Below are 15,759 nucleotides of genomic sequence, written 5' to 3'. Positions count from 1 at the left end.
CGCTGTGCAGAGGAACGGGAAGCTCCCCGTGACTTCTGATTCTCCAGCAGCCACATTAACACAAGGAAAAAGCTTAATTACATGGTTCTAATAATACATCCATGTAATCCAATATAGCCAAGATATTGTCACTTAAATATGCAATAAATATGTAGAGTTATTAATGGGATACATCACCTTCTTTTTCCATATTACATTTCAAATCCATGTGTATCTTACATTGAAGGCCACAACTGGACCGGCCATACTGCACATGCTCAGTAGCCATGTGTGGGAGTGACCACCAGACTGGACACTGGAGCAGTGGCTGAAAGCCTCTCTTTGGATTTACTGGACAGGCGGAAGAAAGGCTACTGTGTGATGATGGTTTTGAGTATATGCCTGTCAACCTGGAATCAGGGCAGAGGATCAGATCTGACCCATGGGGAAGAGCTTTCTCAACCTTATTTTTAATCATTCTTAATTCAAAATACAATCATGGTTCCCCTAGGATTCACACAGCCACCTGTGACCATCCGATTTAATGATGAAATAAGCAAGGACTCGTAAAATCCTTCCCTAATATTGCCACGCAGCAAAAGCGATGTGCAGCACACACAGTAGCTCCCGACAGTTAAGCTGGTTTTTTACTAAAACACTGAGTGGGACGCAAACAGCAAACACACGAGCTAGGAAGAGCTTCCATTAAAGACAAGCGCACAAAAACGGCAAAAAAGAAAAGCCATTTACCTCTTCTTTCTTGATGTAATTAACATTTATGAAGCACTCGAGCAGCATATCTTTAATTTCTCTACTTTCCTCCAAATCATAATCAAAGCAATACAAAGCTTGATGAATACGCCAAAGCCGACATATGTCTGCACCCTGGGACAACGTGAAAAGGAAAATGTTAGAGTATTTTAAAAAATGGAAAGGTCACATTTCAAATTAACTATGAGAGTATTTTATATCATAAATAATTACAACTCTAGATTACTCATCCAAAGGAAGAAATGACAAGAGAAAACAGATTTTAAAATCTGCAGATGTTACTAAAATTTGCAAATGGAACTCTAGAGAATATTTTTTTTTAAAAACACAGGCAAAAGCAAGCAGAGCTGTTGCTAGCCAGTGCTGTTCAGCAGTTTTGTGGGACCACAAGGACGTGGGCCTGTGCTGACCAGTGCAGAGCCGTCGGCTACGTCGGGCTATGGGCAACCACAACAGGTCCAATGCCACCGGGGAAGCAAATCTATAGTTTCTTGACTTGAAATTTAAATGGCCCCATGTGACTAGTGGCTGCTGTATTAAATAGCACAGGTGTAGAACATTAGGAAGACATTAAATAAAGTCTTGAAGTAAAAGCTAAACAAACATGGTGGGGGAAATGGACTTTTAAAAGGCAAACTAACTATAGCGTAAGTATAAGTTCTGACACAAACGAGGGTTTTTCAATCACTCCATGGCCAGCAGGCAAAGGCTGGCAGCCAGATGACTCAGCCAAAAAGGTTCTTTTCTGCCATAAAACTGACTGCTCCCTGGAGGCCCAGGTGAGATGGACTGCCCCACGGTGGAAAGGACATGGCCGGTGTAAACTTTAGAGAAAGCTGCTGGCAACATGAGCAAGAGCTCCCAGTTCAAACCCACAAGCTTCATTTCTAGGATCTATGACGAGGAAGTAAAGATGTAAGGCGTGGGCGTCAAAGGGGGTTCCCTATAGATCCCCAGGTCACATGGTCATCCTGGGTGTGGCCAATTTTTATCTTCCTCACTTTCCCTTTTCCTCATTTGTCCAGTTTTCAAAGATGAATATAAGTATCTGTTGTCTTGACCAGGGGTAAAAACTAGACTTTTTCTGGATTTCTGAACTGCATACCAAAGATTACAGGATGAGAAACAGCCCAAGGTATAGCTTCTCCTCACGCACGCTCTCCACTGGCCTGGGGGGGCAGTCTGAAGCCCAGCCCTCGGGCCTGCAGGGTCTCCCTGACCATCCGTGCCATCCACTCCCGTCATGTAGGACCACAGAGCACAGCCGCCCACCTCAGTCCCTCACCCCTTCCTCCCTCTAAAAAGGCCCCACTTCTGCTGAGAGGCAGTGTGTCCTCTGAAAACTCCACTAGCCAGCAGACCAGTGTGGCAGGAGACATTGCCGCTGGATGCCAGCTGGGAATTTCTGAGAAGATCTTGCCTGGCTGCTCCCCTGCCTGAAACTCACACAAAAGGTGGAGGTGGATAGCCACCCTGTGACTGCGAAGTGACCAGAGGGAGGACAGGACACACACCGAGGAAGACAGGGGAGAGAGTCTGCACACGGAGTTGCTGCCCACCTCGATGGCCTGTCTCTGACCGCCCCTGACCGGGAGCCCTGGGCCCAGCCTCTCACAAGCAAGCATAGCTCTCAGCCGGTGTAAACATGGGCCCTTTTCCAGCACAACGCAGCACACGTCTTAGGAAGGGTACACACCGTCTTCGTATCAAGGCTCCTCCGCAGCAGCATGACGAAGGCGGTCTTCCCCATGTCCTCCTTGGCGGGCAGGCCTCTCTCCCACCACACCACACACAGGTCCTGGATGGCGCCCTGCAGCGCCCGCTCAGATCCAGGTAATGCATACAGAATGCCTAAAACAGAGCAGTTGTTGCCCAGCGAGCAACATAACAGTGCCAGTCCAGATTCAACAGTGCAGAGTACCAGTATTTACAAAGGTTTGCTAAGCAAATTTAGTTTATGCTTAACTTGCCAAAGATGTACACACATTATTTATGGAACATAAAATGGTGTTAATTAAACAACTGCTTTGCTACTGGTACCCAATAGAAGAGAGAATTTTAGAGCTGGAAGACTCAGAGAGGTCATGTTGCCAAAACTCCTAATTTAACAGAGGTAGACATTGAGGCCCCCCGAACCTAAGTGCAGGGACACCCACAGCTGCTCTTAACACTGGAGCCAGGTCAGGCCTAGGGACCAGTAATCCATGAGAACCGTCCCTCAATTTGTTGGCCTTAAATTCTGGCTCATTGGTGAAAAACAGTGAAAGCAACTATTATAACAAATACAAAACCCAGTGCTTTTATTAACAGAAGAGCTCAAGAACTAAATTAAAATACTGATAACACTAACAGTGTGCTCATAACCATAGTCCAGATACCTGAACACCACCGCACTGACAAACTCCTGAATGATGGCAGGTTGGGAGCTCAGCGTGAGCACCGGTCACTCTGTAAAGCCTGACGGAGACTGAGGGTAAACTGACAGCAGTCACAAGCATCTGGGAGCTGCTTTTATACTTATAAGACACTATTTCAACGCAGGAATTCTGAATAAAACAGCACACTAAGCCGGTGTGTAAATCCAAGTGACACTGAGGGTGAAAGTTTGATTAGAGAATCTGTCACATGGAACTAATTATATTCACACAGCAGGGGGAGAGGGCACGCGGGAGACTTTTCTTAAAAACCACTACTTAAAACTACTTCTGCATCTTCTATTTCTATAATTTCATATAAATATTATATAATCAGACCTTCTCTAACTCAGACTAGTGCTCCTCTTAAATTAGTAATCACAGTTTTACAGTTCAGTAAACCTTGAAAAGTATTGCGATATCAATTTTAGTATAGAAAAACTCCCCAAGAGTCAACAACTGTTCCTCAGCTCACGTTCCTAAATATCTAAAGAGGAAAATTCAAGGTCACAAATGCTTGGTCAAATTGAAACTATGACAGAGACCACCAGCCAAGAAGTTTATAATCAGGCTGCTTTCCCTTCATAAGCTCTCATCACTGGTCCTGCAGGTTGAATAAGACATTCCCAAAAAAACCCATGAGCAGCAGTCAGTCGCTCAGCGATGCACATTTTCACCCCTGAAACATTCACATGTGGCTTAACTTCAGCAATTCTCCAGGACGGCCCTGACAGAAGGCACCTCTGCTCGTCTTAGCTGAACAGAGCCTGGCTCCCTTTCACTGCGTGTCGCGCAGAGGTGCCGCCTTCTGGGTCGACCTACCATTTAGCATCACAGCGCACTCCAGCAAGGCTTCGAAATTCTCACTTTCGTTTATCACAGACACAGAAGCAAGAATCACAGATGTCACTGCGTGAATTATTTCCATGGTTTTTTTCTACAAATGAAAAAAATCAAAGCACAAGTGGATTAAAATCAACTTATAATGTAATTTTTAAATGTAAAAGTTACTAAATTTACAAAAACCAAGCCACCCTTGACACTAACTTTATTCTAAGAAGTGAGTTAAACTTCAGCACAAGTCGGTTCGGGGAAGAACAGCAGCCCTGAATACTAGGTTAGCAGCAGTAGGGCGGGAAAGGGTAGAACTCCCTCAGCAGACTCCTAACTTCACATTTTCCCTTCACTTGAAATTCAGTTTTACACAATAAACAATTATTTGTAACAGAGAAAAGGGAGACTTTCTGAAAGACCAGCACTACCGTTTTTGAGCCATGCTCCGTTTCCATGCTGTCTTCCCCGGGGGGGCCCACCAAGTGCCACCCGTCCACCGGGCTTTCTAACAACACGTCTGTTAGTAAACTCCTGAGCCTTTGCCACAGCTCTTCTTTCTGCTTCCTTGATAATTCATCTAGTAATTCATTTAGGTTGAAAGGGTCAGAAGCATCCTTCTGTAAAACAAGTAACAATTGTTACATTTCCAATACAAGAAAATAGTTGTATCCTTTTTATAACGGCATCAAAAGAAAAGTTTATGTGCTAACTTAGTTACAAGTTCAAGAGTTTGGCTGCAGTTTTCAAAACCAATTCCTAGAAGAGAAAGTGCAGGGCTTATTGGACAGAAAGCAGACTCCCCCTCCACCTCTTCAGTCCTGGTGTAGGAATCTCACTCTCTTAGCAAAACTCCCTAAGATCCAGCAGTCCCCCATCTCCAGGCCTGCAGTCGGGCTCCAAGAGTGGGTCAGGGCAGCAGCGGCAGCAGCGGCAGCAGCGGCAGCAGCGACAGGAATGATCGCGCGGCCCCGCCGACTGCGTGCTGCACCCTGTGTCTCCAGCCTGCCCTGGGCCCTGACTTCCTCCTGGAACCCAGTATGGGGCAACCTGAGCACCAAGACAGCAACAGGAAGGGATTAACCCTCTGAACAAAATAAGAATCAGTAAGGCCATACTGATAATTAACACATAATCACCAGTAACTCACTAACAGCCCTGGCATGCTAGGGACAGCAGCAGCGTGGGACTGGAGAGTCGCCCTTCTGCGGCTGCTACACCAGCAACCGAGTCAGCAAGAGTGTCAGTGGATCCTGAGCCCGGTGGGCAGAAGGCTGACAAGGAACAGGGCCGGTACCTCATCTCTACTTATTTCCCCACAGATTACTTGCTAATTATGAAGGTGGAAACACAGCTTCACAGTGGAGAAATCTGTTGACGCCCACACTAGTAGACTGACAACACAAATGCACCAACAAGGGGACATACGCCTCACCAAGAAGGTCGTGACACCGCTCATGAACACAGTTTCTCCAAAACACAGAAAAGAATGTGATCAGATCAGCAAACAGGGGCAGGGGGCGGACAGGCCACAGATGGCTGCCCGCTGCCTGCACCCAGGACTGTCCACCACGGAAAGTGAGGCTGATAAACTCCCTGGAGTAAAGAAACCAGCAAGTCAGGACAGCTGGGCACAGACGGCGATCTCAGACTGGGACACACACACCGGGGACTGTCAGTGCCCAACTTTGAGGGTATTCTTGTGACTCTACAGGAGAGTGTCTATGTTCTAGGCAAACACAGGGAAATACTGAGGGGTGATGAGACACTGCCTGCAACCGACCCTCCAACGACACAGAAAGAACACACGCGCTAAGGAGGCTGGGGGTGGGGCAGGTGGCGGGGCCTGGCAGGCGCCGCACTAGGCAAGGGGGGCATAGCCCCGCAGGGCCCTCAGGGCCACCTCTCTGCCCTCCTCCCACCAGCCTGTCTCTCCCAGAGCACCCACGCCCGCACCCTCCTCAGGTCTGTGTGTCCCTCCCTTCTGTCCAGAATTCTCTCCCCGAGTCTCCACAACCTCCACGCAGCCCATTAGAATCTCTGACCTAACCACCCACCCCTCTTCAGCCAGCTCGACTAGCTGCACACCTCCCGCCACCCCTGCATGCCCTGTACCCTGGCCTGCGGAGCAGACAGAGCCTGGCACACGGATGGCACGTGGGGTATCAGCTAATGGCGAATCCCCGCAGTCCTGAGCCTCCACTCCAGGGTGGGGGGCACCCCACACAGTCAGTTCTGCTCTACAACACTTGCTTTGAAATTCAAACTCGTCCTGTCGCAGTCGATATGTTAGGGAACAATCTGAGCAAGAAGCAAGTTTCTGGTTTGGCTGTGTGGGGCTTCAGCCCCGGGGAATTCAGGGCACATTGCACACCTGCAGCCCCTGGGACCCCACATGTGCTGTGGGCCCCACCATGCACCTCAGGCCGCCGCCCCCACCACGCCCTGGGCAGCGGCCTGGCCACGCTCTCTCCTCCCTCACACAGGGCTGTGGCCACCGCTGGGGGCGCAGGCACTCACTTCCACCCACAAACCCCAGACATTTTTCAAGGCAACCTGTCATATTTACTATGGTATCTATGTACTTCTCGCTGCTTTAACATGTATAAAACTGCTATTTTATTTGGTCCCCATCTTTCTTTAAATGTTTCACTGGTGAAGTTTTTACTGTTGTGCCCCGACCCCGTCTCCCCACAGTCCCTCTGCTCTTCAGTGCCCATCTCACAGAGCACACTGACTTACCGGAATGTAGAAGCGGAGACAAAGCAGAACCGACTGCATTTGGGGAGGTCCACCTAATAGGCTTCAAACTGGCTTCAAGTAAGTCTTTGCTTTAGTTCTCACCAGGCTGACTGTGAAACTGCCATCATTCAACTATTCTGCCTACAGAATGATATCTCGTCTCCAACTCCACGGAACAGCCTGGTGCAACTTGATGCACAATCCCACATATTTCCACCTTGATGTTTAACTAAGAGCTTACATGGTGACCAAGGGACTAGGCTGAGTTATTAAGTGTTCATAAAATTTGTTGCTCATAAACTAAAACCAATGCCTCGTCAGTATAAGGACCAAGTCAGCACCCTAGCTACCAAGACGTCCACTGCCGAGCAGCAGCGCCAGGCTCTCCAGCAGGTAACAGGGTCGCTGGAGTGAACACACCACGTCAGCCCATGTGACCGTGCTGCCCAAATGTTGCTACTTTTACTTTTTGATTTTATTTTATTTTTTCCCAGTTTTTTTTTATTGTGGTGAAATATACACAACACAAAATTTACCACCTTAAGCATTTTTAAGTTCAGTGGTGTTAAGAACATTCACACTGTTGTGCAACCATCACCACCAACCGTCTCCAGACCTCTTTTCAGCTTCCAAAACTGAAACCATGTGCCCATACAGCAGTAATTCCCTGTGCTTAATTTTAAATTGATACTAACTTAGCTCAAATCATCATTTCGCTAGTGGCTTTAGTTAGTACTACGGAACATAGTTGGCAACAGCCATCTTTTAGACTGCAAAGCTTCTATACAAATCCTCTACACCCTACCCTAAAGCAGACACTCACGTAACATCCAAGACACCTCTGTGGTGATGTGCTGCTGGTGAGACTGCTGGTTATGTTTAAGTTTATCATACTATAAGCTCACTTCTCTCTTATAAAGAAAAATAAACATTGCAGCAACAAGTTTATGAGATTCTTCTCTAGTTCTTCGCTATCACTAATATGACTTTCACTGTGTGACCAGAACCAGTGAGGCAGGTGGGATCAAGGTCAGGAATGTTTCAGTTGGTGCCTTGAATGTTGGGTCCCCGGAGTCCTGTCCAGGCCCCTCTTCTCTCGCTACACGATACATTCCCCGTGCGTTCTCATGACCTCAGCTTCCAACTGGAGCCGAGGTACCCGTGGCCCTGGGCCTCAGGCCAACCGCATGACCCCTGGCAGACACTCAGCCCGTCCCAAACTGAGCCCATCTTCTCCCTCCAACCCATCCTCTTCCCACTTCATCATCTTGCTGAACAGCACTTGGAGTCAGACACCAGGGATCCTCCCTGGCCCACATGCAATCCTTCAACCTGAGAGCCCACACAGGCCAATGCTCTCACCTCCATGTCCTAGTCACCCTCTGTCCTGAAGGACACGGCCTCTACTCCTCACGTGCAGCGAAAGCAGAGCTCACTTCTCCATCTTCATCTCTCGCCCCACTAGCTTCCTCTCCCTCTTTTATCCTCTTAGTGCAGGACACTGCGTAAAGCCCCTGTTCCTCTAGGGGTAAAGTCTCGGCCCCCAGGCTCCCCCCTTGCCTTCTCCTCAGTTTGCGTTTCTACACTCTGGCCTGCGAACTTCTTACGGTTCACGCACAAGGCGCCTCTCCAGCAGGCTTCAGCGCTAACCCCTCCAGTGGGAGCGGTCCTTCTCCAGGTCCATTTTGACCGGCTAATTTCTGTTTACCTTTTAGATCTGAGTTTCCACAGCCTTTCCACTGAATGGGGGACATTCCACGTCTGAGTCTGGGTGCCCCCACATCCCTGCCCAGCTTAGCCCCAACTCTGCTGTGTTTACACACCTGGACTCACCACAACATTGCAAACTACCTGAGGACAGAAAGGGCCTTCTGCACTATTTCCCCAACAAGCCACACACGGAGCGAGACCATAAGTATGCGCTGAGTAACTGGAAGCACACTGCCCTGTGCCTCTCAGCTCCCTTGCAAACCCCTCTTAAAAGAAAGCAGGAAATACCATTTCTGAGTAGTTGCCCATCGACAGGTCTATTTTAGTTGTTTTATTTTTTCAAATAAACCTTGTTCCCTAAGGATTCACTGAGATGACTGTATTTCATTTGTAGACATAATGATTTTAGACCAATGTTTCACATTAACAGTCAAAATCACAATAAAGCTAAACATAAAACTTACATCAAGTCGAACGAACTGCAAAAATTCTCCAACCAGCTCCTTAGACACTATTTGTACAAATGTCTCACGTTTTTCCATGGCAGATCAAACTGGTTTTCATACGGCATTTACTCTGCAACCCTGGGAAAAAAGCACAATCATGAAACTTAACATTTGCAAGTACACCTTTCCTGACAAGATGTAATTTGGTACTGACATCCACAACTGCAGGAAAACCCCCTGCCCCTGTGGTGGGCAGTTAGTAACAATATTCTGACATGAACAAGTATGTCTAAAAAAGTGACTTGTCTTCTTCACTGAGGAGAGCATCAACACAACAGGTTACCGTCAGCTGTTAACGAGGGACCGACCACGGAAAGACAGACCCGGACGGTCTGGGAGGCTCACCTCCCTCCCTTCTCAGTACCTTTGCAAGATGCTCAACAGAGAGCAGACTGAGCGCAGCTGCTACAGCCCGAGGTCTCTCCCTCCCCAAAGCAAATCCCCATCACAGCCACCTTGTTTTGCAGTGCGGCCCTGGGGTCACCAGGGAGCTTGTTAGTGTGTGCAGAGGTGCGCCGAGCACAGTGCACTCCCCCATTCTGCGGGGACAGAGCTCAGGGACTGTGCACAACTTCCTCCCCGTCTGTGTTCCCACAATAAATCCTGTTTTCCATTCACAACACCGAGTGTGAGCAGTCCCCTGTTTGAAAGGCATTAACCCAAAGACAAAGTAACAGCAAAATGACAGAACATAGCTTGTAATAACCTATAATAAAAACGAATATGAAAAAGAATATATATGTATGTATGAAACTAACACAGTACCGTAGATCAACTATACTTCTATTAAAAAATAAGTAAGTGAAAACGTCCTGCAGTTACAAGTAGAGCAACATGGAAAGTTACTGGTACCAAAGGCAGTAATTACGGGGAAAGAGTCCTCTTATATACAGAATCCCAAGATCTTAGCATTTAAATTAAACCAACAACAGAAAATTACTTCCCCACAGAAGCACCGCTGAAGTGTGGGCATCTCTTCCCTCAACTCAGATGGCTGAGCTATGAGCTGAACTTCCAACTGACCAAGCAGGTGGGAGGGCAGCCAGCAACAAGCCTGCAGAGTAACAATGGCTCGTACCAACCCACGAGTTTACGGAAACCACACTCCAAAAAGGTGCCATCGACTACATGCAACTGGACACCTTAAACTGTGGACGCTCTTGCTTTCTGTAATCCTGGTTGCTCTCCTGGCTTGCTGCATTTCCAGGTGTAATTCTTAGCATGCTGGTTCTAACTACAGTAGCCCACTCCCACTAGACTGCCAAATTTACTGCCATTCTCCCCATTTCTCTGACACTAGTGATCACGGTTCCTTAAGGGTTACTGGTTTTTCCACTTACACTCAGTCTCTCTCAAAGTGGCCCCGTTATGTTTCCTGCGCCGTGCGGTCAAGACCTGCCCTCCTGCCAGACAGACGCTGCCTTCTAGGCGAGGGTCATCTCACCGTGCAGTAGCCAGCCCCACTGTCCCGTGGGCCCCACACAGGAGGTCCGGCGCTGAAATAAGATGGGCGTTAAAAAGAGATCCCTGTTACCTTGTCACCGTGAAAACCCCACTCACCTGGAGCCAACCTTTCACCTGAGAACCAGGAGAGATACTTGGGGGCGGGTTCCCCGGGCACGAGGGCTCAGGGAACGGGTCTCTGAGGTCAGTCTCCGGTCAGGGCTGGGAGTCCTCACCGAGATCAGTTCCCAGCCCAAGGCTGGGGGATCCCCTCCAAGGCAGGTCAGCCCGATTCCAAGCCGTGGGGTCCCGTCCAGGGCCAGTCCCCGGTCCAGGGCTCAGGGGTCCCCTCCGGGGTCAGTCCCCGGTCCAGGGCTCAGGGGTCCTCTGAACCAGCCCCAGAGGAAAGGCGCGGAGCTTGGCGCGCTCCTGGCCCCGGTGCCCGCCTCCCCCGTCGCCTCAGAGCCGCCAGCCGGGCCGTGGGTTCGGATCGCGGCCCAGGTGGAGGCTGCGGTGCTGGGGGCCCGACCCGCCCGACCCCGCCGTTTCCCGGCCCACCGCCCAGAGCCCTTCGCTGGCCGGCACCGCGGAGCTTACCTCGTCCCCGGGACCCGCCGTTTCCCGCGCTCGGACCAGATTCAAACCCGCCCGCCCGCGCCCTCGACGCGCTCCGCCCGCCTGCGCGTCACCACACGCCGCTCTCGCGAGATCCGGGCGCGCACCCTCTCCGCCCCGCCCGCGCCCGGGCCCCGCCCACACACCCGGGTCCCGCCCACTAACCCGGGCCCCGCCCCCGAGGCCGCCGCGCCCCGCCCCTCCCGTTCTCGGACCTGCCTCTTTCACTCCAGCTGGGGTCCTGACATTTTTCAGTCTGACATCAATATTTGTCTTATCACTGGTTTAAACGACTGAAATGGATGCAATCTTTGACATAACTATAAAGATTGACTCTTAAAATAAAAATGTGACATCACTATATATATCCCTGACGTCCGAGTAGCACCCGGACCCGGGTGTCCTGAGCCCGAGTCTCCATCCGTGTCTCCGATGTGACTCTCTCCTCATCTAACAGGTCACGTCTCCAGCAAAAATAATAATAACAACGCATATATACACACATACAGACACAGCGCTCTAGATTTTAAAACTTACTTTTATTACGGATACAAATACATCAAAACCATACAAATTAATGATGAATTTTGATAAGTACCTATTAATCACAAAACTAAAATTTTGTTGAAACACCTCTTAATGCTATTGTTCAGACTATTTTTTCAATCAACTCATGTTTCTAAGAATAAATATTCTATTCTGATTGTTTATGTTTGTAGACGTAAATCCTGAGAAAGCTTTTTCACATAAAAAAGGGAAGAGAAATGAAAAAAATTAATAGCAACATACTCAATTCCTTGAACATATTTTAGTTAAATGCCAAAAATCACATACTGATCTATCATTAGCTTCTTTTAATTTAATCTGTATCAGCTAATAACTTGATTGCCTTTCTTTCAATTTTTGTTGAAAGCAAAAACTTGGAAACCACCTGAATTTCAAAAAGATCTTTTATTCAGTCACTTGCAATCATTTTTCAGTTTCCAAAAAAACCTTTACCCAGGTACATTGAATTACCATTAATTACAGCAGTTACTTTTTTAATTTCAAAGCACTTTTGTCAATACAACTTTTTGTAAAAAAGCTTTTATTGCTTGGTTTTACACGTTTTCCCCACACCTTGGAGAGCTGAAGATTTGACTCAGTTTATGGAAAGTGTCATCTAAACAGTGCAATTAGCAAGTCCAGGCTCTCTGTCAAGCCAAAACCGAATGAGCTGTGTTGGAAAGCCTGGGGCTTCATAAACTACTGAGGAGCAAAGACTGCAACCCTAGACCTCGCCCCCCCCGGGGGCCGCTGGGGCCATCAGGGTGAAGGAGCAAAGGCCCCCCCAGCTCAGCCCAGCCCTGGCCTCCAGCTGGAGTCAGGACCTGGGCACAGACCGTCCCCAGGGGCCAGCAGGAGCCCACTCAGCGGTGTCCGAGGCTTTGGGCTTTGCTGGTGAGGGCCAAGGGGGGCTCCTGGTGCAAAGCAGAGTGGCTGCTGTGCTCATGCCCCATTCAAACCCACCACCACACCAAGCCCACACCTGCACCTTGTGTCCCAGCCCCGGCCCCCACGAGGCCCTGTTCCTCCTCCCCTCCTTCCGTGGTGCCAGGTTCTCAGTCCCTCGCCAGTCCCTCATGACCTCCGAGCCCAGCAGCTGGCCTCTCTCATCCAGACTGGCCAGAGCGGATCCCGTTTTTCAGACCGACCCAAACAAAAGAGGGCGCAGGGGAGGCCCAGGGTGGTGGCCCCATCCCAGCACCTTGCCTCCCATGGAAAATGATTTGAGCTGTGTGTGCAGCTGTTGTCCCCCCACCCCGCCAGGACAGGTCAAAGTGAACAGTGAAACGAATTTAACCACATGCCTCATTAAACCCATTAGATCAAAAATATCTTCGTTTCAACCACAAAGAAGTGCAGCCTCTTGGGCATGGGGTACTGGTCTAACAGGAAGGTTGTAGCAGGGAGGCCAGAGGGGCTCAGGGGGTCCGCACAGGCACCACCCATGTCATGCTGGGCACCGACCTCTCCACCCCTCCCCGTTTCAGCACAGCACCCCTCCCCTGCAGACTCTGAATGCCACGCCCCCAGGCCTGATCCCTCCTTTCAGTTTGGACTCTGCCTTGAGCCTGTCACCCTGTCCTGGGCATCCACGCCCCTTGGATCCACTGGCGTCCATGCACACACTTCTCCGAGGTCCGAGTTTCCCACATGTCGGGCAGGCTGTGGGCACTCCATCCAAATCTGAAGTCCCAACCACCCCTCCTGGACATTGAATCCTGCTCCCTTCTCCCTCTCTCGTCCCACGTCCACGCTTCCTGGGGGTCCTGTCTCCTTCCTGGGGGTGCTGCCTCCTGGGTAGAAGGGCTTCTACAGGCCTTGTGACCTCAGACAGGCCACTCAATGTCTCTGAGCCTCACCAGACTTTGCGGCAATAAGAGGACCTCCTTCAGCAGCGGGTCTGCACTTGGAGTCACCAAAGTGACTGAACCCCAGCTCCCCCCAAACCCCACCCACTTCCCCTCTCAGTAGCATCCTGGCTGCACCCCTCCCAGCCCCCTCCCCCCAGTTCTTATTAATCCCACATCCTCAGCTTAAGTCTGGAAATGCTTTCTGAATGAATGAATGAATGAATGGGGCATGACGTAATCTCTCTTCTGAAAGCCTTCAATGTCGTAATGAGAAAAGGCTTCCAGAATCAAAACTGGGCCCCACGGCAAGCCAGTATGAGCTACGGCCAAAGCTGCTGGGATCATGCAATGAAAGGGCATAAAGTTTGGCTAAAATAACATCTTGGATAATGGACCAAGTATAAAATGCAGGTTTTTTAACTTAGTTTATTTTGTATTGAGCGAATAATATAATCACATGGCTCTAATTCAAAGAAAACTACTGTTACCAATTTCCTGAATATCCTTCCAGAAATATTTCCTAATGAGAAAATACAAAGTTTGTAATTTGATCATGATGATTGTAACTGGGAAAACATGCTAAAACAAGAAAAGGTCACTGGAAACCTCATGTGATCTGACTCCAGGGAGAACTTCTCAGCCACTGTGGGCAGAGCCCAGCCCGGGGCCCCGGGGCCTCACCGCCAGCTCCTGCCCCACGGGACACACCCTGGGGGGCAGGCTCACGGCTAGTGAGGAGGCACAGGCAGAAACATTTCCTTCTTTTCGTGGTTTTATACCTTATTGTCTCTAACAGTAAATGTCTGAACTTGGGAAATGGAGGTGTATTTCAACAATCAGAGAAAAAGCAGGAGTAACCAGAAACTCAAGAGCCACCCTTGCCCCACCCTGGGAACGGGCCCCAGCACGAGGGTGGTTCCAGGGCCCCTCACTGACACCAAAGTCCACTGGGCTTGGTACAGGCAGGGACCCTGGTGACAGTCACTCGAGGAGTGAAAGGAGGCAACAGACACCCCGGGTGGCCAGCTCCCAGAAGGTGGCAAAGGGGCCCCTGCCTGCCCCGCGTGAGTCACTCATGCTTGGCGAAACCTGCCAGCAGCTTCTATCACAGACGCGCCCGCATCTTCAGTGGATCAGGGCCCTCGTGAGGCGCTCCGCCCGTGGGGAAGCAAGGCTTGCCTCTCATGGTCTGCTCTGGGAATAGAAACATTAAGCACCTGTCGTAGACTGCTCGGGGGTCAGTCTTGTCTTGTCCAAGTTAAGAAACCCTGTTTATCTTGTTAAATCATTTTGTATCATATACTCTGTCTATCCCATTTCTGTTGGGTACTTTCCTGTGAATCCATTTATAAAAGAGTAACAAGGCCATAATTACTGGCTGTTACTGAATAACTAAATTCAAGGGATGGTCCAGATGCCTTTGTGACACTGAAACAGTTCAGAAAATAGCAAGTGAAGTAATGGCCATCAAGCGTGTCACCTCACAGGAGTGACTCTACTGCGATGACTTCACTGTATTTCGATGTGTCTGTACCCCTAGTTCAGAAGGAGAGGATTCCTTAGGAGGCAAGTTTGTCATCCTGAGACGTCTATAAAATCTGCCGGTGGGACTACCTGGTTCTTTTGAGCAGCGGTGAGATCTTGGGCAAATCGCCTTCTTTGAGAGCCTGGCTCCTCGACTGGGGAATGAGAGGTGGGGCTGCAATGAGCAGCAGTTCCTTCCAACTCTAAAACTGCACAGTGCATGCAGAAACTCATCATCAAACCTCTACCAGCCTCCAGGTGCTACAGTGGCTGCAGCATCACCTGGTGGGACCAAGGCTCCCGAGGGGACAGGAGGCATCGGTCACCTGCTGCCCCAGACCCGTCAGGTGACCACCAGCGGATTCCTTTCTAGCAGGATGACACGTACTGAGGACTTCTGTTACGATGTGAATGAATGTATGCTTCTGCACGCTGCCCTGCTCCTAGCAGCTCCAAAAGACAGGATATAAACAGAGAAAACCACAAATACATCACTGAGCCATGGGGCGAGAATGGGGCGGGACAGCAGAGGCTGCGGGCGTGCCAGCCCCCGATATGCAGGTGCAGCCAGATGCAGCCCTTGGAGGACTGAAACGAGGGCTGGATTCACTGCCAGGAGCCACCCAGGAAAAGCAGCTGAAAGTCTCCCCAGCTGGTGCCGCTGGCACAGAACCATGGACCAAGATACAGGCGCCAACCAGTGGTCACACCAAGCCCCCTCCCACTCGGTCACAGGAGCTGCTATCTGGAAATCTCAAATACCACCAAGAAGGGCATCTCAGAATGTCCTTGAAGACCTGCTCTGGACCTGGGGCCAGGAGGGAAAGA

The 15,759-nt window shown here is 49.8% G+C and overlaps 1 protein-coding gene across 2 annotated transcripts in view; it reads right to left on the bottom strand.

Moving 5' to 3' along the window:
• The window catches only part of NCAPG2 (non-SMC condensin II complex subunit G2), a 48,959-nt gene extending 37,878 nt beyond the window's left edge, over positions 1 to 11,081 (bottom strand). For both annotated transcript variants that reach the window (XM_031455831.2, XM_064487139.1), the window contains exons 1-7: positions 10,994 to 11,081; positions 10,294 to 10,449; positions 8,912 to 9,031; positions 4,427 to 4,615; positions 3,987 to 4,101; positions 2,447 to 2,601; positions 730 to 864 (exon numbers count right to left, since the gene is read on the bottom strand). In XM_031455831.2, coding sequence (XP_031311691.2) covers positions 730 to 864; positions 2,447 to 2,601; positions 3,987 to 4,101; positions 4,427 to 4,615; positions 8,912 to 8,989 — 672 coding nt within the window. In that variant the 5' untranslated portion in view covers positions 8,990 to 9,031; positions 10,294 to 10,449; positions 10,994 to 11,081. The remainder of the gene's footprint in view (positions 1 to 729; positions 865 to 2,446; positions 2,602 to 3,986; positions 4,102 to 4,426; positions 4,616 to 8,911; positions 9,032 to 10,293; positions 10,450 to 10,993) is intronic.
• Positions 11,082 to 15,759: the final 4,678 nt, after the last annotated feature.

The sequence above is a fragment of the Camelus dromedarius genome, chromosome 7 (assembly GCF_036321535.1).
Source record: "Camelus dromedarius isolate mCamDro1 chromosome 7, mCamDro1.pat, whole genome shotgun sequence".
Taxonomy (NCBI): Eukaryota; Metazoa; Chordata; class Mammalia; order Artiodactyla; family Camelidae; genus Camelus; species Camelus dromedarius.
This window is presented reverse-complemented; position numbering and strand designations above follow the sequence as displayed.